Raw genomic sequence first — 24,534 nt, forward strand, 5'->3', positions numbered from 1 at the left:
TTATCTTGGGTTAATGGCTCTCCCCGGTGCTCAAACGGACTGACTCCTTTGTTGTTCATTTTGGGGTAAGCTGCCAAAGCTCTGACCTTTCATCCCAAAGATGTCATAAGTCTGAGAGTTGGCGCTCCCAAAACATCGTCTCTATAAACTATACAGAGATGCATTAAATGCCATCACTCTAGCACCAAAGCGTATCAGAAAGGTCGGGTGGGGACCCGAGCCGCACCGGTGGCCGCTGATTGGAGGCGAGGCGGGCGGGGCGGGGATGCCACAGGCCCCGCCCCGCCTCACCCACCCCGGCCCGCCCGCGCAGGCCCTCCGCTCTCACCTATCACCGCGCCCACCCAGTCGTTCTTCAGCTTGAAGGAGAGCGGCGGCTCCCGGAAACCAGCGCCCACGGGCTCCTGGACGCCGGAGGGGCCCCTCCAGCCGCCACCTCCGCCGGCCTTCTGGCCTCCGCGACCGCCTTGGCTCGGCTCCTTCTCCGGCCTCCTTTCCGGAGCCCGACGCAGCGCCGCGCTCCTCCGAGAAGCAACGACCCAGGAGGAGGCGTTGGCGCCAGCTTCCGGCCGAGACATGGCTCCGCGAGCAGGATCCGGCGCCTCCGACGTCTTCCGGCAGGCCCTGCACACTCGAGATGCCGTCGAAGGCTGGTCCACGAGGGCAGCCACGCAGCCGCTGCTCAAGGCGCCCGCGCGCCGACGCCCCGCCCAGGCCGCTGCCTATTGGCGGACGCGGCGCTGTGAGCGGGGCTGGTCCAATGGGCTGCCTCCATCCTGCACTCCCTGCATCTTGCACTCCCTCCATCCTGCGTGCGCGCTTGAGTGAGTTCCTGCGCGGGCCTTGTGCTTCTCTGCTGCGGGCTGTCCGGCGCTCTCTGTTCTTTCCGGCTACACACCCGCTCCTGGGACCCGCATCTCAGGGGCGCGGAAAGCGCAGTCACGTTTAACAGCCGGACCCAATACAGTCATTAAAAATTTGAAACAGAAGGTTGACAATAGCATTCACCATTGCTGTGTGAACAACACTTTGATACAGTTAAGCATATGTTAGGTTTTAAAATGGTGGTTGTCATAATTGGAAAAGATACATGTACCCCTTGGGCTTCCCTGGTGGCGCAGTGGTTGAGAATCTGCCTTCCAATGCAGGGGACGCGGGTTCGAGCCCTGGTCTGGGAAGATCCCACATGGCGCGGAGCAACTCGGCCCGTGAGCCACAATTCCTGAGCCTGCGCGTCTGGAGCCTGTGCTCGGCAACGAGAGGCCGCGATAGTGAGAGGCCCGCGCACCGCGATGAAGAGTGGCCCCCGCACTGCGATGAAGAGTGGCCCCCGCTTGCCACAACTGGAGAAAGCCCTCGCACAGAAACGAAGACCCAACACAGCCATACATACATACATACATACATAAATAAAAAGAATGTAAGCAGACAAGAATAGCATTAAAAAAAAAAAAAAGATACATGTACCCCAACATTCATAGCAGCACTATTATAATAGCCAAGACATGGAAGCAACTTAGGTGTTCATCCACAGATGAATGGATAAAGAAGATGGGATATGTATACACAATGGAATACTACTAAGACATAAAAAAAGAATGAAATAATGCCATTTTCAGCAACATGATTTGACCTAGAGATTATCATACTAAGTGAAGTAAGCCAGACAAAGATAAATATCATACAATATTGCTTATATGTGGAATCTAAAAAAAAAAAAAATGATACCAATGAACTTATTTCCAAAACAAAATAGGCTCACAGACATAGACAACAAACTTGTAGTTACGAAAGGGGAAGCAGAGGGAGGGATGAATTAGGAGTTTGGGATTAAAATATACACACTACCATTTGTAAAATAGATAACAACAAACTACTGTATAGCACAGGGAACTATACTCAACACTTGACCCAAATGTTGGCTGTAATTTAAGGGCTAATGAAATAAATTGAATAAATGCCTGAAGCACTCCCATTTTGCAGGCTGGCTCTGTGGCTGGACATATTATTCCAAGGATGCAATCCAGATGGGAGTGCCCCTACTTTGATTAGGATCTTCAAATTCTCTGAAGAGATCTCTGTTTGATCATGTGTTAATCAAACATAGTAGACATCTATTATAATTCTGGGTACTGTGCTCTGCGCCCAGGATTGAAAAAAAAAAAAAGTACTACTCATGGTCCATCCTGGGTTGAATGGGTTAACATGGAATTAACTATAACTCTTAATGCAATAAACCCTGGACTTAATCGGATTACAATGTTATTTCAGCACCCAGGAAACACATAAAAAGATTAATGTTTTATGTATTTAGTCTCCTTTCTCTAATCCTTACTCTGAAGTGGATTGTATTCATGATCTTTAGAAAGAAGTTTTGTTGGATTAGATTTGCTAATATTTTGTTGAGAGTATTTGCATCTATGTTCATGAGAAATAGTTCTGTACCTTTCTGGCAATGTCTTTGTCTGGTTTTGGTATTAGGGCCATGCTGGCCTCACAGAATGAGTTAGGAAGTTTTCCCTCTTGTTCTATTTTCTGGAAGATATTGTAGAAAGTTAGTATAATTTCTTTCTTAAATGTGTGTTAGAATTCATCAGTGAACACATCTGGACCTGGTGCTTTCTGTTTCACAAGCTATTAATTATTGATTTAATTTATTTAATAAATGTAGGCCTCTTCAATTTGTCTATTTCTTCTTTTATTTGAATTTTTGATTTTATTTATTTTTTATACAGCAGGGTCTCATTAGTTATCCATTTTATACATATTAGTGTATACATGTCAATCCCAATCTCCCAATTCATCACACCACCACCAACAGCCCACCACTTACCCGCCTTGGTGTCCATACGTTTGGTCTCTACATCTGTGTCTCTATTTCTGCCCTGCAAACCGGTTCATCTGTACCATTTTTCTAGGTTCCACATACATGCGTTAATAGACAATATTTGTTTTTCTCTTTCTGACTTACTTCACTCTGTATGACAGTCTCTAGATCCATCCACGTCTCTACAGATGACCCAATTTCGTTCCTTTTTATGGCTGAGTAGTATTCCATTGTATATATGTACCACATCTTCTTTATCCATTCGTCTGTTGACAGGCATTTAGGTTGCTTCCATGACCTGGCTATTGTAAATAGTGCTGTAATGAACATTAGGGTGCATGTGTCTTTTTGAATTATGGTTTTCTCTGTGTATATGCCCAGTAGTGGGATTGCTGGGCCATATGGTAGTTCTATTTTTAGTTTTTTAAGAAACCTCCATACTGTTCTCCATAGTGACTGTATCAATTTACATTCCCACCAACAGTGCAAGAGGATTCCCTTTTCTCTACACCCTCTCCAACATTTTTTGTTTGTAGATTTTCTGATGATGCCCATTCTAACTGGTGTGAGGTGATACCTCATTGCACTTTTGATTTGCATTTCTCTAATAATTAGTGATGTTGAGCAGCTTTTCATGTGCTTCTTGGCCATCTGTATGTCTTCTTTGGAAAAATGTCTATTTAGGTCTTCTGCCCATTTCTGGATTGGGTTTTTTGTTTTTTTAATATTGAGCTGCATGAGCTGTTTATATATTTTGGAGATTAATCCTTTGTCTGTTGATTCGTTTGCAAGTATTTTCTCCCATACTGAGGGTTGTCTTTTCGTCTTGTTTTTTTTTTTTTTTTAATTATTTATTTATTTATTTATTTTTGGCTGTGTTGCGTCTTCGTTTCTGTGCGAGGGCTTTCTCTAGTTGCGGTGAGCGGGGGCCACTCTTCATCGCGGTGCGCGGGCCTCTCACTGTCGCGGCCTCTCTTGTTGCGGAGCACAGGCTCCAGATGCGCAGGCTCAGTAGTTGTGGCTCACGGGCCCAGTTGCTCCGCGGCATGTGGGATCTTCCCAGACCAGGGCTCGAACCTGTGTCCCCTGCGTTGGCAGGCAGATTCTCAATCACTGCGCCACCAGGGAAGCCCTCGTCTTGTTTATAGTTTCCTTTGCTTTGCAAAAGCTTTGAAGTTTCATTAGGTCCCATTTGTTTATTTATTTTTTATTACTATTATTTTTTAATAAAATTATTTTATTTTATTTATTTTATTTTTGGCTGCGTTGGGTCTTCGTTGCTGCACATGGGCTTTTCTCTGGTTGCAACGAGCGGGGGCTACTTTTCATTGTGGTGTGCAGGCTTCTCATTGTGGTGGCTTCTCTAGTTGGGAGCACTTGCTCTAGGCATATGGGCTTCAGTAGTTGTGGCACACGGGCTCAGTAGTTGTGGCACGCAGGCTTAGTTGTTCCACATCCGCAGCATGTGGGTTCTTCCCGGACCAGGGCTCAAACCCGTGTCTCCTGCATTGGGAGGCAGATTCTTAACCACTGCACCACCAGGGAAACCCTTATTTTTGTTTTTATTTCCATTACTCTAGGAGGTGAGTCAAAAAAGATCTTGCTGTGATTTATGTTGAAGAGTGTTCTTCCTATGTTTTCCTCTAAGAGTTTTATAGTGTCCAGTCTTACATTTAGGTCTCTAATCCATTTTGAGTGTATTTTTGTGTGTGGTGTTAGGGAGTGTTCTAATTTCATTCTTTTACATGTAGCTGTCCAGTTTCCCCAGCAGCACTTACTGAAGAGGTTGTCTTTTCTCCATTGTATATCCTTGCCTCCTTTGTCATAGATTAGTTGACCATAGGTGTGTGGGTTTATCTCTGGGCATTCTACCCTGTTCCATTGATCTATATTTCTCTTTTTGTGCCAGTACCATACTGTCTTGATTACTGTAGCTTTGTAGTATAGTCTGAAGTCAGGGAGTCTGATTCCTCCAGCTCCATTTTTTTTCCCTCAAGATTGCTTTGGCTGTTTGGGGTCTTTTGTGTCTCCATAAAAACTTTAAGATTTTTTGTTCTAGTTCTGTAAAAAATGCCACTTGTAATTTGATAGGGATTGCATTGAATCTGTAGATTGCTTTGGGTGGTATAGTCATTTTCACAATACTGATTCTTCCAATCCAAGAACATGGTATATCTCTCCATCTGTTTGTGTCATCTTTGATTTCTTTCATCAGTGTCTTATATTTTTCTGCATAAAGGTCTTTTGTCTCCCTACGTAGGTTTATTCCTAGGTATTTTATTCTTTTTGTTGCCATCGTGAATGGGATTGTTTCCTTAATTTCTCCTTCTGATCTTTCATTGTTAGTGTATAGGAATGCAAGAGATTTCTGTGCATTAATTTTGCATCCTGCAACTTTACCAAATTCATTGATTAGCTATAGTAGTTTTCTGGTGGCATCTTTAGGATTCTCTATGTATAGTATAATGTCATCTGCAAAGAGTGACAGTTTTACTTCTTCTTTTCCAATTTGTATTCCTTTTATTTCTTTTTCTTCTCTGATTGCCGTGGCTAGGACTTCCAGAACTATGTTGAATAATAGTGGCGAGAGTGGACATCCTTGTCTCGTTCCTGATCTTAGAGGAAATGCTTACAGTTTTTCACCATTGAGAATGATGTTTGCTGTGGGTTTGTTGTATATGGCCTTTATTATGTTGAGGTAAGTTCCCTCTATGCCCACTTTCTGGAGAGTTTTTATCATAAATGGGTGTTGAATTTTGTCAAAAGCTTTTTCTGCATCTATTGAGATGATCATATGGTTTTTCTTCTTCAATTTGTTAATATGGTGTATCACATTGATTTGTGTATATTGAAGAATCCTTGCATCCTTGGGATAAATCCCACTTGATCATGGTGTATGATCCTTTTAATGTGTTGCTGGATTCTGTTTGGTAATATTTTGTTGTGGATTTTTGCATCTATATTCATCAGTGATATTGGTCTGTAATTTTCTTTTTTTGTAGTGTCTTTGTCTGGTTTTGGTATCAGGGTGATGGTGGCCTCATAGCATGAGTTTGGAAGTGTTACTTCCTCTGCAATTTTTGGGAAGAGTTTGAGAAGGATGGGTGTTAGCTCTTCTCTAAATGTTTGATAGAATTCACCTGTGAAGCCATCTGGTCCTAGACTTTTGTTTGTTGGAAGATTTTTAATCACAGTTTCAATTTCATTACTTGTGATTGGTCTGTTCATATTTTCTATTTCTTCCTGGTTCAGTCTTGGAAGGTTATACCTTTCTAAGAATTTGTCCATTTCTTCCAGGTTGTCCATTTTATTGGCATAGAGTTGCTTGTAGTAGTCTCTTAGGATGCTTTGTATTTCTGTGGTGTCCATTGTAACTTCTCCTCTTTCATTTCTACTTTTATTGATTTGAGTCCTCTCCTTCTTTTTCTTGATGAGCCTGGCTAAAGGTTTATCAATTTTGTTTATTTTCTCAAAGAACCAGCTTTTACTTTTATTGATCTTTGCTATTGTTTTTTTTTCTTGTTTCTATTTCATTTATTTCTGCTCTGATCTTTATGATTTCTTTCCTTCTACTAACTTTGGGTTTTGTTTGTTCTTCCTTCTCTAGTTCCTTTAGGTGTAAGGTTAGATTCTTTATTTGAGATTTTTCTTGTTTCTTGAGGTAGGCTTGTATTGCTATAAACTTCCCTCTTAGAACTGCTTTTGCTGCATCCCATAGGTTTTGGATTGTCGTGTTTTCGTTGTAATTTGTCTCTAGGTATTTTTTTATTTCCTCTTTGATTTCTTCAGTGATTTCTTGGTTATTTAGTAACGTATTGTTTAGCCTCCATGTGTTTGTGTTTTTTACGGTTTTTTCCCTGTAATTGATTTCTAATCTCATAGCATTGTGGTCGGAAAAGATGCTTGATATGATTCCAATTTTCTTAAATTTACCAAGGCTTGATTTGTGACCAAAGATGAGATCTATCCTGGAGAGTGTTCTGTGTACACTTGGAGAAGAAAGTGTAATCTGCTGTTTTTGGATGGAATGTCCTATAAATATAAATTAAATCTATGTGGTGTATAGTGTCATTTATAGCTTGTGTTTCCTTATTAATTTTCTGTTTGGATGGTCTGTCCGTTGGTGTAAGTGAGGTGTTAAAAGTCTCCCACTATTATTGTGTTACTGTCGATTTCTTCTTTTATAGCTGTTAGCAGTTGCCTTATGTATTGAGGTGCTCCTATGTTGGGCGCATATATATTTATAATTGTCATGTCTTCTTCTTGGATTGATCCCTTGACCATTATGTAGTGTCCTTCCTTGTCTCTTGTAACATTCTTTATTGTAAAGTCTATTTTATCTGATATGACTATTGCTACTCCAGCTTTCTTTTGATTTCCATTTGCATCGGATATCTATTTCTATCCCCTCACTTTCAGTCTGTATGTGTCCCTAGGTCTGAAGTGGGTCTCTTGTAGACAGCATATATATGGGTCTTGTTTGTATATCCATTCAGCGAGCCTGTGTCTTTTGGTTGGAGCATCTACTCCATTCACGTTTAAGGTAATTATCGATATGTATGTTCCTGTTACCATTTTCTTAATTGTTATGGGTTTGTTTTTGTAGGTCCTTTTCTTCTCTTGTGTTTCCCACTTAGAGAAGTTCCTTTAGCATTTGTTGTAGAGCTGGTTTGGTGGTGCTGAATTCTCTTAGCTTTTGCTTGTCTGTAAAGCTTTTGATTTCTCCGTCGAATCTGAATGAGATCCTTGCTGGGTAGAGTAATCCTGTTTGTAGTTTCTTCCCTTTCATCACTTTAAATATATCATGCCACTCCCTTCTGGCTTGTAGAGTTTCTGCTGAGAAATCAGCTGTTAACCTTATGGGAGTTCCCTTGTAAGTTATTTGTCGTTTTTCCCTTGTTGCTTTCAATAATTTTTCTTTGTCTTTAATTTTTGTCAGTTTGATTACTATGTGTCTCTGCCTGTTTCTCCTTGGGTTTATCCTGCCTGGGACTCTCTGTGCTTCCTGGACTTGGGTGGCTATTTCCTTTCCCATGTTAGGTAAGTTTTCAACTATAATCTCTTCAAATTTTTTCTCAGGTCATTTCCCTCCCTCTTCTCCTTCTGGGACCCCTATAATGCAAATGTTGTTGTGTTTAATGTTGTCCCAGAGGTCTCTTAGGCTGTCTTCATTTCTTTTCATTCCTTTTTCTTTATTCTGTTCTGTGGCAGTGAATTCCACCATTCTGTCTTCCAGGTCACTTATCCATTCTTCTGCCTCAGTTATTCTGCTATTGATTCCTTCTAGTGTATTTTTCATTTCAGTTATTGTATTGTTCATCTCTGTTTGTTCGTTCTTTAATTCTTCTAGGTGTTTGTTCTTTAATTCTTCTAGGTCTTTGTTAAACATTTCTTGCATCTTCTTGATCGTTGCCTCCATTCTTTTTCCGAGGTCCTGGATCATCTTCACTATCATTATTCTGAATTCTTTTTCTGAAAGGTTGCCTATATCCACTTCATTTAGTTGTTTTTCTGTGGTTTTATCTTGTTCCTTCATCTGGTAGAAAGTCCTCTGCCTTTTCATTTTGTCTATCTTTCTGTGAATGTGGTTTTCCTTCCACAGACTGCAGAATTGTAGTTCTTCTTGCTTCTGCTGTCTGCCCCCTGTCTATTTCTTCTTATGTGAGTTTTGCCAGATTATGTCTTTCAAGGAATTGGTCCATTTCACCTAAATTATCAAACTTGTGGACACAGACTTATTCATAGTATTCCTTTATTATCTTTTTAAAATCCATGGGATCTGTAGTGATGTCTCATCTTTCATTTCTGATATTAGTAATTTGTATCTTCTCTCTTTTTTTTCCTAGTTACCCTGACTAGAGGTTTATTGATTTTATTGATTTTTTTTCAAAGAACCAGCTTTTGGTTTCATTGATTTTCTCTATTGATTTCTTGTTTTCAATTTCATTGATTTCTGCTCTAATTTTTATTATTTCTTTCCTTTTGCTTAGTTTGGATTTAATTTGCTCCTTTTTTTCTAATTTCCTAAGGTGGAGACTTAGATGACTGATTCTAGGTCTTTCTTCTTTTCTAATATATGCATTCAAGGCTCTATAGCAATACTTCCCTCTAAGCAGTTTCCACTGTATTCCACAAATATTAGGTTGTGTTTTCATTTTCACTTAGTTCAAACTATTGTTATGAAACCAAACTTGGGCCCACTCTCCTGCCACACAGCAAAGCCAATCTGTTGATACCAGGTTATGGTGGAGGAAATTACAGTGTTTATTTGTGGGGCACCAAGTAAGGAGAACAGGCAGCTCATGCTCAAAAGACCTGAACTCCCTGATGACTTTCAGGGCAGAGTTTTTAAAGGCAATATTTGGGGTGAGGGCTGCAGCTTGTGAAATTTCTGGTTGGTGGTGAGGTAACAGGGTGTTTTGGGAATCTTAGTCATAACCTTTTTGTTCCAACCAGTCCGGGATCTATATGTGTTCAGCATATCATCACCATCCTCCACCTGGGTGGAGGTCTTGGTTTCTGATAACAACTCAAAGATAGGTTTCAGACTGTTATGTATATCCCTTGAGGAGGAAATAGTACTGTTTTATGGCTGAACAAATGTTCAGGCTATCTTGCTTAACTACTGGTTCGGGTCTTGCTTAACCAAGGTCCTGGTTCCTCCTCAGGGAACATAACAATACACCTTTGAGTTCTTCTGGAGGGACTAAGGCCCCCACCCAGGTGGAGGATGGTAACTTCAGGATGAGCACTAGATTCCTGGAGCACCACCCTGATAACTTACCACCAACAAATCAGAAGAAAGTCACACACCCTGCAATCCTCACTCCAAATTTTGCCTTTGAAACCTTTCCCCAGGAGCTCTGACCGCCACAGCAACAGTCAGCTCTACCCACCACCAGAGCCTCCCATCAAGCCTCTTAGATAGCCTCAACCACCAGAGGGCAGACAACAGAAGCAAGAAAAACTACAATCCTGCAGCCTGTGGACCAAAAACCACATTCACAGAAAGATAGAGAAGATGGAAAGGCAGAGGGCTATGTACAAGATGAAGGAACAAGAAAAAACCCCAGAAAAACAACTAAATGAAGTGGAGATAGGCAACCTTCCAGAAAAAGAATTCAGAACAATGATAGTGAAGATGATCCAGGACCTCGGAATAAGAATGGAGGCAAAGATTGAGAAGATGCAAGAAATGATTAACAAAGACCTAGAAGAATTAAAGAACAAACAAACAGAGATGACCAATACAATAACTGAAATGAAAACTACACTAGAAGGAATCAATAGCAGAATAACTGAGGCAGAAGAACAGATAAGTGACCTGGAAGACAGAATGGTGGAATTCACTGCTGCGGAACAGACTAAAGAAAAAAGAATGAAAAGAAATGAAGACAGCCTAAGAGACCTCTGGGACAACATTAAACGCAACAACGTTCGCATTATAGGGGTCCCAGAAGGAGAAGAGAGAGAGAAAGGACCAGAGAAAATATTTGAAGAGATTATAGTCGAAAACTTCCCTAACATGGGAAAGGAAATAGCCACCCAAGTCCAGGAAGCGCAGAGAGTCCCATACAGAATAAACCCAAGGAGAAACACTCCGAGACACATAGTAATCAAAGTGGCAAAAATTAAAGACAAAGAAAAATTATTGAAAGCAGCAAGGGAAAAATGACAAATAACATACAAGGGAACTCCCATAAGGTTAACAGCTGATTTCTCAGCAGAAACTCTGCAAGCCAGAAGGGAGTGGCATGATATACTTAAAGTGATGAAAGGGAAGAACCTACAACCAAAATTACTCTACCCGGCAAGGATCTCATTTAGATTTGATGGAGAAATCAAAAGCTTTACAGACAAGCAAAAGCTAAGAGAATTCAGCACCACCAAACCAGCTCTACAACAAATGCTAAAGGAACTTCTCTAAGTGGGAAACACAAGAGAAGAAAAGGACCTACAAAAACAAACCCAAAACAATTAAGAAAATGGTCATAGGAACATACATATCGATAATTACCTTAAACGTGAATGGATTAAATGCCCCAACCAAAAGACATAGACTGGCTGAATGGATACAAAAACAAGACCCATATATATGCTGTCTACAAGAGACCCACTTTAGACCTAGGGACACATACAGACTGAAAGTGAGGGGATGGAAAAAGATATTCCATGCAAATGGAAATCAAAAGAAAGCTGGAGTAGCTATACTCATATCAGATAAAATAGACTTTAAAATAAAGAATGTTACAAGAGACAAGGAAGGACACTACATAATGATCCAGGGATCAATCCAAGAAGAAGATATGACAATTATAAATATATATGCACCCAACATAGGAGCACCTCAATACATAAGGCAACTGCTAACAGCTATAAAAGAGGAAATCGACAGTAACACAATAATAGTGGGGGACTTTAACACTTCACTTACACCAATGGACAGATCATCCAAAATGAAAATAAATAAGGAAACAGAAGCTTTAAATGACACAATAGACCAGATAGATTTAATTGATATATATAGGACATTCCATCCAAAAACAGCAGATTACACGTTCTTCTCAAGTGCGCACGGAACATTCTCCAGGATAGATCACATCTTGGGTCACAAATCAAGCCTCAGTAAATTTAAGAAAATTGAAATCATACCAAGCATCTTTTCTGACCACAACGCTATGAGATTAGAAATGAATTACAGGGAAAAAAACGTAAAAAAGACAAACACATGGAGGCTAAACAATACGTTACTAAATAACCAAGAGATCACTGAAGAAATCAAAGAGCAAATCAAAAAATACCTAGAGACAAATGACAATGAAAACACGACGACCCAAAACCTATGGGATGCAGCAAAAGCGGTTCTAAGAGGGAAGTTTATAGCTATACAAGCCTACCTAAAGAAACAAGAAAAATCTCAAGTGAACAATCTAACCTTACACCTAAAGAAACTAGAGAAAGAAGAACAAACAAAACCCAAAGTTAGCAGAAGGAAAGAAATCATAACGATCAGAGCAGAAATAAATGAAATAGAAACAAAGAAAACAATAGCAAAGATCAATAAAACTAAAAGTTGGTTCTTTGAGAAGATAAACAAAATTGATAAGCCATTAGCCAGACTCATCAAGAAAAAGAGGGAGAGGACTCAAATCAATAAAATCAGAAATGAAAAAGGAGAAGTTACAACAGACACCGCAGAAATACAAAACATCCTAAGAGACTACTACAAGCAACTTTATGCCAATAAATTGGACAACCTGGAAGAAATGGACAAATTCTTAGAAAGGTATAACCTTCCAAGACTGAATCAGGAAGAAACAGAAAATATGAACAGACCAATCACAAGTAATGAAATTGAAACTGTGATTAAAAATCTTCCAACAAACAAAAGTCCAGGACCAGATAGCTTCACAGGTGAATTCTATCAAACATTTAGAGAAGAGCTAACACCCATCCTTCTCAAACTCTTCCAAAAAATTGCAGAGGAAGGAACACTCCCAAACTCATTCTATGAGGCCACCATCACCCTGATACCAAAACCAGACAAAGACACTACAAAAAAAGAAAATTACAGACCAATATCACTGATGAATATAGATGCAAAAATCCACAACAAAATATTACCAAACAGAATCCAGCAACACATTAAAAGGATCATACACCACGATCAAGTGGGATTTATCCCAGGGATGCAAGGATTCTTCAATATACACAAATCAATCAATGTGATACACCATATTAACAAATTGAAGAATAAAAACCATATAATCATCTCAATGGATGCAGAAAAAGCTTTTGACAAAATTCAACACCCATTTCTGATAAAAACTCTCCAGAAAGTGGGCATAGAGGGAACCTACCTCAACATAATAAAGGCCATATATGACAAACCCACAGCAAACATCATTCTCAATGGTGAAAAACTGAAAGCATTTCCTCTAAGATCAGGAACGAGACAAGGATGTCCACTCTCGCCACTATTATTCAACATAGTTCTGGAAGTCCTAGCCACGGCAATCAGAGAAGAAAAAGAAATAAAAGGAATACAAATTGGAAAAGAGGAAGTAAAACTGTCACTGTTTGCGGATGACATGATACTATACATAGAGAATCCTAAAACTGCCACCAGAAAACTGCTAGAGCTAATTAATGAATATGGTAAAGTTGCAGGATACAAAATTAATGCACAGAAATCTCTTGCATTCCTATACACTAATGATGAAAAATCTGAAAGAGAAATTAAGGAAACACTCCCATTTACCATTGCAACAAAAAGAATAAAATACCTAGGAATAAACCTACCTAGGGAGACAAAAGACCTGTATGCAGAAAACTATAAGACACTGATGAAAGAAATTAAAGATGATACCAACAGATGGAGAGATATACCATGTTCTTGGATTGGAAGAATCAACATTGTGAAAATGAGTATACTACCCAAAGCAATCTACAGATTCAATGCAATCCCTATCAAATTACCAATGGCTTTTTTTACAGAGCTAGAACAAATCATCTTAAAATTTGTATGGAGACACAAAAGACCCCGAATAGCCAAAGCAGTCTTGAGGCAAAAAAATGGAGCTGGAGGAATCAGACTCCCTGACTTCAGACTATACTACAAAGCTACAGTAATCAAGACAATATGGTACTGGCACAAAAACAGAAACATAGATCAATGGAACAAGATAGAAAGCCCAGAGATTAACTCACGCACCTATGGTCAACTAATCTATGACAAAGGAGGCAAAGATATACAATGGAGAAAAGACAGTCTCTTCAATAAGTGGTGCTGGGAAAACTGGACAGCTACATGTAAAAGAATGAAATTAGAATACTCCCTAACACCATACACAAAAATAAACTCAAAATGGATTAGAGACCTAAATATAAGACTGGACACTATAAAACTCTTAGAGGAAAACATAGGAAGAACACTCTTTGACAGAAATCACAGCAAGATCTTTTTTGATCCACCTCCTAGAGTAATGGAAATAAAAACAAAAATAAACAAGTGGGACCTAATGAAACTTCAAAGCTTTTGCACAGCAAAGGAAACCATAAACAAGACAAAAAGACAACCCTCAGAATGGGAGAAAATATTTGCAAATGAATTAACGGACAAAGGATTAATCTCCAAAATATATAAACAGCTCATTCAGCTCAATATCAAAGAAACAAACACCCCAATCCAAAAATGGGCAGAAGACCTAAATAGACATTTCTCCAAAGAAGACATACAGATGGCCACGAAGCACATGAAAAGATGCTCAACATCACTAATTATTAGAGAAATGCAAATCAAAACTACAATGAGGTATCACCTCACTCCTGTTAGAATGGGCATCATCAGAAAATCTACAAACAACAAATGCTGGAGAGGGTGTGGAGAAAAGGGAACCCTCTTGCACTGTTGGTGGGAATGTAAATTGATACAGCCACTATGGAGAACAATATGGAGGTTCCTTAAAAAACTAAAAATAGAATTACCATATGACCCAGCAATCCCACTACTGGGCATATACCCAGAGAAAACCGTAATTCAAAAAGACACATGCACCCGAATGTTCATTGCAGCACTATTTACAATAGCCAGGTCATGGAAGCAACCTAAATGCCCATCAACAGACGATTGGATAAAGAAGATGTGGTACATATATACAATGGAATATTACTCAGCCATAAAAAGGAACGAAATTGAGTCATTTGTTGAGACATGGATGGATCTAGAGACTGTCACACAGAGTGAAGTAAGTCAGAAAGAGAAAAACAAATATCGTATATTAATGCATGTATGTGGAACCTAGAAAAATGGTACAGATGAGCCAGTTTGCAGGGCAGAAGTTGAGACACAGATGTAGAGAATGGACATATGGACACCAAGGGGGGAAAACTGCGGTGAGGTGGGGATGGTGGTGTGCTGAATTGGGTGATTGGGATTGACATGTATACACTGATGTGTATAAAATTGATGCCTAATAAGAACCTGCAGTATAAAAAAACAAACAAAACAACTAATACTAAACTTTCTTTGGGTTATTTGTATGGAAATATGTATGGAAATATGTTAATATAAATGTTTCAGACATTACATGAAATTTCTAAAAAAAACAAAAAACAAAAAACAAAACAAAAAAAAAAAACCTTTCCCCAAAACTATGGGGGGAGTTTGGGTGTTTTGAGCACAAGCCACCCATTCTTCTTGCTTGGCCCTTGCAATAAAGCTTTCTTTGCTCCAAACTGACATTTTGGTTTGTTTGGCCTCACTGTGCATTGGGCACACAAACTTGGATTTGGCAACTTACATATGACTTTATATTTAAAATAGGCTTCTTGTAGACAATATATTGTTGGGTCTTGTTTCTTGATCCACTCTGACAATCTCTCACTTTTAAATGGTATACTTTGACCATTAACACTAAAGTGATTACAGAAATAGTTGGTTAATATCTGCCATATTTGTTACTGTTTTCTATTTGTTGCCCCTGTTCTTTACTCCTGCTTTTGTCTTTCACTCTTTCAACCTTTTGTGGTTTTAATTGTGCAAACTGATTCTATTTCCTCTTCTATCTTAGCATAACAATTATTTTGCTTATTTTTTAAAATATTTATTTATTTATTTGGTTGCACCAGGCCTTAGTTGCGGCAGGCAGGCTCCTTAGTTGTGGCAGGCGGGCTACTTAGTTGTGGCATACAGGCTCCTTAGTTGTGGCATGCAAACTCTTAGTTGTGGCAGGCATGTGGGATCTAGTTCCCTGAGCAGGGATCGAACCCGGGCCCCCTGCATTGGGAACCTGGAGTCTTATCCACTGTGCCATCAGGGAAGTCCCTGTTTTGCTTATTTTTTAATTGGTTATTTTATTATTCAGTTTTAAGCATTCATTGTATATTTGTATACAAATCCTTTATTAGAAGTGTGTTTTGCAAATAGTTTCTTCAAGTCTGTGGCTTGTCTTTTTATTTTTTTAACAGTGTCTTTCACAAAGCAGAAGTTTTAAATTTTTTTTTTTTTTTTTTTGCTGTTCTATGCGGCTTGCAGGATCTTAGTTCCCCAGGGATCGAACCGGGGCCCCAGCGGTGAAAGCACCGAGGCCTAACTGGACCGCCAGGGAATTCCCAGAAGCTTTTAATTCTGATTAATGATTGTTCTACTTTCTGAAAGATTTCTTTCCTTCACTTTATTCTGGCATATAAAGATGAATTCTACCAAACATTTAAAAAAGAAATTGTATCAATGCTCTAACATCTCTTCCAGAAAATGGAAGAAGGGGGAATACTTCCTAACTTTTTCTGTGAGGCCAAAATTACCCTTACACCGATAGTGAACACTAAGATAAACTATGGACTTTGAGTGGTAATGATGTGTAGATGCGTGTTCATCGTAATAACAGATGCACCAGTATGGTGAGGGATACTGATGGTGAGGGAGGTCCTGTGTTGGGGGTGGATGGTAGGGGATAATGAGGAGTATATAGGAAGCCTCTGCACTTGCTGCTCAATTTTGCTGTGCACGTTTAAAAAAAAAGAAAAAGGCATTATAGAGCAGTTTTAAGTGGAGAGGTGGTGAAGAAAGACACATCTAAGATGCTAATTCCAGGTAATATGATTCCTTGTCCTTTTCTTGTACTTGTATTTTAAATTAGTCATAAAGTAGAGCAAAATGCATCCCTGCCCCATCCGTGACACTAACACTTTTGCAATAACCAACCAACTTCTCTGTTTATAATTTGTCTTTTGGCTTCATATTTTAGAGATGGGGCATAGGGGAATTTTTTTTCCCAAGTAAAGAAGTTTTCATTCTAATTTAGTAAACACTATTGCGTTCTTTTATGGTGACAGCTTTTGGACCCATGATCTGGAAGTTTCTCTTTATCCTCAAATTATATAAACATTGATCTATATATTCTTCCAGCACTGCTTTTTTTAAAAATTTTTATTTTATATTGTTGATGTACAATGTTGTGTTAGTTTCAGGTGCACAGCAAAGTGATTCAGATACATATGTATAAATATTCTTTTTCAGATTCTTTTCCCATATAGGTTTTTGCAGAGTACAGAGCAGAGTTCCCTGTGCTATACAGCAGGTCCTTGTTGATTATCTATTTTATATATAGAAGTGTGTATATGTTAATCCCAACTTCCTAATTTATCCCTCCCCCCCACCCCTGCACCTTTCCCCTTTGGTAACCATAAGCTTTTTTCTAAGTCTGTGAGTCTGTTTCTGTTTTGTAAATAAGCATATACGTACTTATACATACTTTCTCTGGGCATATATCCGCAGAAAACCATACTTTGAAAAGATACATGCACCCCAATGTTCACTGCAGCACTATTTACAATAGCCAAGACATGGAAGCAACCTAAATGTCCAGATGAATGGATAAAGAAAATGTGGTACATATACACAATGGAGTATTACTCAGGCATAAAAAAAGAATGAAATAATGCCATTCGTAGTAACATGGATGGACCTAGAGATTATCATACAAAGTGAAGTAAGTCAGACAGAGAAAGACAAATATCATGTGATATCACTTATATGTGGAGTCTAAAAAATTATACAGATGAACTTATTTAAAAAACAGAAACAGACTCCAGCACTGCTTTTCGAAAGAGGCAAAATGTTTACACTCTTTCTGGAAAAAACCTTATGTGTATATCAGATAGGCATCCACATTTATTTTCAAAATGTCCCAGCACTGTTTTGAAATTACAGTTTCATTATATGACATATACACACACATACATGTTTCTGTATTTCTGTGCTTCCTATTCTGTTCCACAAGGGCAAGGACATTGACATGAACTTGTATTTTCAAAAGATGACTTTGGCTGCTATATGGAGAATATACTTTAAGGGGGAAAAGTTTTTTTAATATATATATATATTTATTTGGCTGCGCTGGGTCTTAGTTGCGGCACACGGGATCTTCAGTTGCAGCATGCGGGCTCTAGTTTCCTGACCAGGGATCGAACCCAGGCCCCCTGCATTGGGAGCACGGAGTCTTAACCACTGGACCACCAGGGAAGTCCCTAAGGGGGAAAAGGTTTTGATCTGATGGGAAAGTTGTAACTTAAGCATCCGTAAGGCTACAAGGAAGCTCTTACAGAGGCAGAGGATGGTGATAGCGCAGACTGGTTTCTTAGTAGTGGAGGTCGTGAGAAGCAGTCCTATTTGAGGTTTATTTTGAAAGCAGAGCTGACAGGATTTGTTTATAGGTGTGAAATGTGACAGAAAGGGAGGATTCAACCCGGTGAAAGATGGTGGCCTTTACAGGAAGGGAGAAAACTAGGGCAGGGCAGGTGTTGGGAGCAGGTTAAATGAGAAATACCTGTTATAGTGCAAGTGCCAGGTAGAGAGTTGGCTTTAGTAAATGTTTTACTTCCCTATGATTCTCTGTAGTTTGATACAAATAAAGCTGCAAAAGAAAAAAAGCAATCTCTAAAGAGAATAGAATGTGTTTGTGATCGTTGAACTAGTAATTCCACATCTGGGGGTCTTCCATTTCTAACGGAAATATTCATAACATGCACAGACGCTGACCTGGCTCCTGTGGGCTGAGAGGACACCAGTAGCTGGAAAGCCGCCCGGCGCTGGAAGAGCGCTGCCTGCCCTCCGAGAGGCCTTCGGTACCTCGCGCCGCGGGGCTCACGCGCCCGCAGCAGGAGCGCCCTCCGCGAGTCCCGGCCGCCTGGGCCCGGGTCTGACCCGATACTGGGCTTCGGGGTCGGGCCGCCCCGGAGCGCGGCTCAAGCCCTGGGCCAAAAAGCCCAGGGGCCGCCCGAGGGCTTCCCGGGCTTCGACGGGCTGCGGCGTCCAGCTTCTACCAGGACACTGAGGGGGCCTCGTCCCAGGAGGAGAAAGAGGGGAGGATTTACCTGTATTCACGCGACGGGCACTCATCGACCTGCGCATCCTTCTCTACTGGTTCCAAGGGGAGCACCTGCAAACCCGTAGAGCAGGTGGAAAAGACCCTAGGTGAGTGCTTGGCGGGGGCGCGCTCCACCCGCCGGCTCGGGCGAGCTCCTCCTCCTCCTGCGCGCGCGCACGGCCGCGGTACAGTCTCGCCCCTGCGCCCGGAGCAGCCCGGCCTGCCCCTCCGGCGCCCCCTTCCCGCGGCGCGCACAACCCAGGCGCCAAATTGTGCACTTCGAGCAGCTGACCGAGATCCTGCTGCAAGTGCAAACGCTCGACCCGAAAGGCCTGGCCAGGATCTCGGTTTTCCGGCCCCTGGAGAAGAACAGGCTCAGTCCATCGTCCTTTGCAGAAGAAGGCAACTGCTCGTCCGCGACTCGCCGGAGAGTAGGAGGGCCCGCTGCGGGCTCCGGGCCGCCAGGCGGGTCCGAGGATGAGGGCGGGTGGGGTGGAGACAGACCGGGGCTGCGGCCTGGGTGGGGGAGCCTTGTTTGCCGCTCCGCAAGGTCTCGGGAGCTTTCCGGAGCCCGCGAATGCCGCCCGCTCTGCCGGACGAGACCACCTCCACAAGGGCCCTGAAGACCTAGCAGCGAGGTGAGAGGGAAGTGGAGAGATCGGTGTGTCCCTCTGCCCCCTCCCACCCTCTTTATACGAGATTGCGGAGATTTAAGGGAACGACTTGTCTATCTTGTTCCCCTGTGAGCCTGGTGTCCCAGTTGCTCCTGGACCCCCTCCTCCGGGCGGCGTGGGCGGAGGGCTCAACCCGTCTAGCGGCTGGAAGGAGGCGGGGGAGGAGCGCTGGCCCCGCCCGATCCTCCCATCCGTCTGCGGTCGGTGTGTTTTCCAAACTTTTCCGGTTCGCGTCCAGGAGTTTTCCGGCTATGCAGACAGAATCCGGTGCCTGTGAGGCCTCCGGGTTTCAAGAGAGGCCCGGACCACTTCGGGCAAAGCCGGGCTCGGGAGCCGTGGCGGGTCGCCAGGGCCCGCAGAGCCGAGGTTACAACTTGCATTTCCAGCTACAGGGCATCTGGAGAAATTCCGGATCGTGGTCTGGGAGCGGCCCCGGTCCAGCCGAAGTAGTCCCGAGCCTCCAAAGGGTCTCAACACGGAGGATCCCTGCCCATGGTCGTGCGCCCCAGGGATGCTTCAGGGCCGCTGCGGGATGCTGGGGGGAGGTGTGAACACGGCGTCAATCTAGGGCCAGGAGTGGCAGCCCCACCACCCCGCTACTTGGAGCCGGTGTGTAGAATGAGGGACCCATTAAACCCGGGTCGTGGAGACTCCAGGCCAAGTCTACCATCTCTCTCCAACCCTGCCCCCAGCCTCTAGGGAAACGGCTTTCCCTCCAGCCCATCAACACGTTACGTGCGCTTCTTTGTTTTAACTCTTCAGATTAGTGGGGATTCCTGAAGTAAATCGATTTGTATCAAGAAACAAGGAAAGCCAAAGCAAGGAGGGGACCTGCGAACACTTGTTTCTCTCCAGCTTACTGGGCCTGAACAGTTCGACCTTGGACTTGCAGCCCCCAGCCCAGATTCGCCTGGCAGGGGGCCGGCGGTTTTGCCGGTGCGTCAGCAACAAGATTCAGTTCCTCCCAGCGCCAGACTCGAGGGCTTTCCTGGCCTCAGGTCTGAGCTACCCGCACAGGAGAGAAAAGCAGCCAAATGAGAATCAGAAGCGTGTGACATGAATTTTAAAATAGGCACGTGACCACCGCGGCCCTCAAGCTGGCGAGGCCAGGCTCCTCCCACCTGCGGAACTCAGTCCACACTCTGGATGTACTGACGCTGCATGATCCTCCCAAAGATTTAGAGGCTCAGGAGTCAGGTGGTAGGGGCTTTCCCGAAGGGACGGGAGGGGGATGGACAAGCCTCCCTTCCCACACAAACGTACTTGCGCAGAGGGCCCCGCCCGCCCAAGCCTCTCTCTTGCGTCCTGGCGGCATCGGTGCCGCTCGACCAACACCTGGATAAATCCATTGTGTCCTTCCCTCGAGTAGCATCGTCCGTAGACTGTGGTCTCCAAGGGGTCTTCGAAGCACCTTGGATCTCCTCGGGTCAGTGTTGAACCAGCGTTCTGTTTGGGGGAGGAGATCCCCACCCCGGCCTGCGCGGGGAGAGGGTGCTGAGGTCCGGAGAGCTGGGTCCCGGTGCCTGCGAGGCCAGGAGGCTGTTTTGCCGAAAGTCTTACTTTCGGTTTCAAGGTTAGTGGGACTCGCTGGCAAAATAACCACTCTACACTCAGTTAAACAAGAATCTAGCCAGAGTTTGTTGAATTAACAATGATTACAGTATACTAATTAAGAAGAGAACAGTATAACTAACTGAGAAAGGATAGTAAAGACAGAGGTTTATACGTCACTGAATTGATGAAGCACCTACGTCCAGATCCAAGAAGCGCTGGGAAGTCCCTGGAACGGCGATCTGGAGTCCCGATTGGAAGGTCTCGGGCGGTGCGTCCACCCCACGGTTGAGACTTCAGAGTACTGCTCAAAGGAGTCCTGCTTTTAATGCCAAGCCGCAAGCCGATAGTCACCAGCTTACGCGCAAATATGCAGCTCTGGCTATTATCAGAAATGCTTTGCTCTCTAGTCGTTAAGTCTCAGAATATTCGCTGATCCCTGGGAAGCGGCCAGATTCCCAAGGCTCAGGAAGCTTCGTGACTTATTCCCTTCCTTACCTGTTGGTTCTCAGGCTTGCTAGCGCCGTTTCTGCTGACCTACATAGTCCAGCAGTTTGGCACGTAGCTCCCTTCAGGGTCTTTGGTCAAAGGCCTATTATTGCCTCTCAAGACTGAACAAGACTATTACCTTCCCCAGCAGACGCAGGAGCCAGCGGCGCTCGGAGGAGGTCCCAGCCGCGGGAGGGGCTGCGGCCCGGAGGGAGCATGCTGCCTGCCTGCAGTGCACGCGCCCCGGGCGCGCACGCGGCTCACTCACCAAGCACCGCATCCACCAGCTCAGCCTCTTGGTTCAGACGTGGACCGGAAGCTGGGTCTTCGAGTCTTCCGGCTCGGAAGAGCTCTGCGGGGTATCTCTCTGCTCCCTCCGCGCTCCCGCCGCACGACCTCTGAGACCCGGAGAAGCAACCGGGCAGGAGGCCAGGTGTTCGGCGGCGCCCTGTCTCCACTTCCAGGCTCGGCGGAAACTGCCCGCCCTCCCGAGGCCGCGGGTCCCTCCGAGTCACCGCCCCGCAAAAGCTGCCAGCGTTTGGGGAGGCGGGAAGCGAAGACACAGCGGGCCTCCCGCAGACCTGGGAGGCAATCGAGGCCTCTCCAAGCATGATTCCGGTCCCTCACGGCCCAGGGGCGGTCCCCTCGGGAGAACAGCGGCCGAGGGCAGCAGCGAGCGGAGCAGGCGGCCTGCGCGGGAGACGGCTGCGCGTCCAACGCGCGCAGATTACCTGGGGCCTCATCGCTGAGGATTGCCCGTGCAACAGCACACCAGGACACTGAATGGGGAGAAAGTCAACAGAGCTGCCTGTCGTTCAGGCCACACCCACGAGAAGAATTCAGTGGAAGTGTGTAGCTCTTGCCGCGGCAGAGAGTTGACAGAGCGTCTCTGAAACCCCAGTCCCAGGTGACCCTGGAGGACCTGGCAACATGCTTTCCACTATTCGGGGCTTCTTCCTACCTCATGTTTAATTCTCTTGCCCAATATTCATTTTATTTTACTTTTCCTTAATCATCAGCTCTTGCTGTAATACAAATGTTCTACCATTTAACATTTCATTTACAGAAATTATTTATGCCCTGTTTTACTTTGTCTTGGAGTTGGGAGTTGCTCTTTTCCTAACAGCATGTGTTCACTTCATGGTTCCTTTATTTCCTCCAATTTTTAAAGACTGAAAGCATTTAACATAGAACTGGAGTGCAAGATATACCATTGGATACAGGTCATTAGCTTTTTTTAAAAAAAAAAAACAGAATTAATGTGATTTATTTACTTTTATTTATTTAAAAATATTTATTTAATTTATTTTCTTAATTTTTTTGGCTGCATTGGGTCTTAGTTGTCGCATGACGTGGGGTCTTCAGTTGAGGTGCCGGGGATCTTTCGTTGCGGTGCTGGCTTGTCTCTAGTTGTGGTGTGTGGGTTTTCTCTCTCTAGTTGTGGCGCTTGGGCTCCAGAATGCATGGGCTCTGTAGTTTGCAGCGCGAAGGCTCTCTTACCAGCTCAGTAGTTGTGGGGCGTGGGCTTAGTTCCCCCACCAGGGATCGAACCCACGTCCCCTGCATTGGAAGGCAGATTCTTTACCACTGGACCACCAGGAAAGTCCCTCATTTGCTTTATATGTAAAATATAATTTAAATATTATTTAAACTTTAAATTCTATACCCAAACTATTCATCAACTATAAGGGAAAGTTAAAAATATTAAACATGAAAAGCCTTAAAAACATGGCAGATTTAAACACACGGCATTCATTAAGCACCCTGCCAAAATCCCTCTAAAAAAGAGATTATTAAAGGACATAAATGCACAAAGGTAAAGAATGGGTGTATACACACACACACACTGACACATACTGCAAGCTAGAAAGCAGATGAGAATGTGATATTTGGTTTAGACCAGAGAAAATGGAAAAGTAAGCCTTGAAGAAGGCTGATTTGTTCTGTAGAATCCCAATCTGCTTCAGAAATGAGAGGCATCAAGTTCCTCTGAAAGTGGGGATGAGGGTTCAAGAATCATGTGAATGAAAAATATTGCTGCCATATCAGTAAAGAAAGGATGTTGCAGTCATCAGTCCCTCACATTACAGCTGCCGGAACCGCCTGGATGGTGAGCCCTGAGGGAACTCAGGATGGAAACAGGATGCCCGCCATCAAACTCGCAGCCATTGCAGCCACATCCAGTGGTGCACCCTGAAGGACTCAGGGTGGGAAAGCACAGGATACTGACCCCAGATAGCTGAGGTGCATATCAAAGGAACGATTTCAGTGAGCCCAGACTCTTGCATCTTCCCATACACAGAAAAGCGCTAAATTCCTTGAGAGGTCTGGTTTTCTTTAATCAACAGTAATCTTTTGATGCTCTGCAAAAACTCCTATATATCCTGGCTCCTCCCTTACCTCTTCAGAGCAGTCCCTCAGAGCCATCTGAGACACTGCCTCCCAGGCTTGAAGTCCTCAGAAAGTCTGCCAGATACAACGTAATTCTCAACTTTTAGAGGGTGCATTTTTTTCAGTCGACATCAGCAACCCTTAGGAACAAGGCCCCGCTCTACAGACAGGGAGGGGTGGTGAGCCAGTAGTCTATGTCTTAACTTGCCCTCCAGGTAATTTTGTTGTAGCTCAAGTTTACAAACTATTGAGATATGTTATTTTACAATGAAACCCTTGAATCAACAAGACTAACCCTCTCCTTAACAAAGCTGCCAATCAAGAGTTTGAGATCAACTCTTAAACAGGAACAGGCATATACAATGAGCAGATTCTCCAAGGAAATCTCTAACATAAAAGAGACAAAAGAGAAGTAAAACAATCTGTGAAAGCAGAAACAATGTAGTAAACAAAAGAAGAATTCAAAAGGCTAATTTGGGGGACTTCCCTGGTGGCACAGTGGTTAAGAATCCACCTGCCAATGTGGGGGGACATGGGTTCAATCTCTGGTCTGGGAAGATCCCACATGCCACAGAGCAACTAAGCCCATGTGCCACAACTACTGAGCCCACGCTCTAGAGCCCATGAGCTGCAACTACTGAGCCCATGCACTGCAACTACTGAAGCCCACGTGCTTTAGGGCCCACGTGCCACAACTACTGAGCCCGCATGCTGCAACTACTGAAGCCCGCAC

At 43.2% G+C, this 24,534-nt stretch overlaps 2 protein-coding genes across 4 annotated transcripts in view; one reads left to right on the plus strand and one right to left on the minus strand.

Moving 5' to 3' along the window:
• DDX43 (DEAD-box helicase 43) overlaps positions 1-18,836 on the minus strand; it is a 37,144-nt gene extending 18,308 nt beyond the window's left edge. For 2 of the 3 annotated variants that reach the window (XM_082474206.1, XM_082474205.1), the window contains exon 1: positions 329-798. In XM_082474206.1, coding sequence (XP_082330332.1) covers positions 329-578 — 250 coding nt within the window. In that variant the 5' untranslated portion in view covers positions 579-798. Of the gene's footprint in view, positions 1-328; positions 799-18,703 lie in introns of those variants that run through there. The other variant, XM_082474207.1, reaches the window with a different exon arrangement.
• Positions 18,837-19,173: 337 nt separating this feature from the next.
• Positions 19,174-22,159, plus strand: LOC309666631 (uncharacterized protein; the record flags this gene model as incomplete). The annotated part of the gene is made up of 2 exons (XM_082474278.1): positions 19,174-19,334; positions 21,559-22,159. The coding sequence occupies 2 exons, from the start codon at positions 19,174-19,176 to the stop codon at positions 22,157-22,159; spliced, it is 762 nt and encodes a 253-aa protein (XP_082330404.1).
• Positions 22,160-24,534: the final 2,375 nt, after the last annotated feature.

Source organism: Balaenoptera physalus (genome assembly GCF_965194825.1).
Source record: "Balaenoptera physalus genome assembly, chromosome: 9".
Classification (NCBI taxonomy): Eukaryota; Metazoa; Chordata; class Mammalia; order Artiodactyla; family Balaenopteridae; genus Balaenoptera; species Balaenoptera physalus.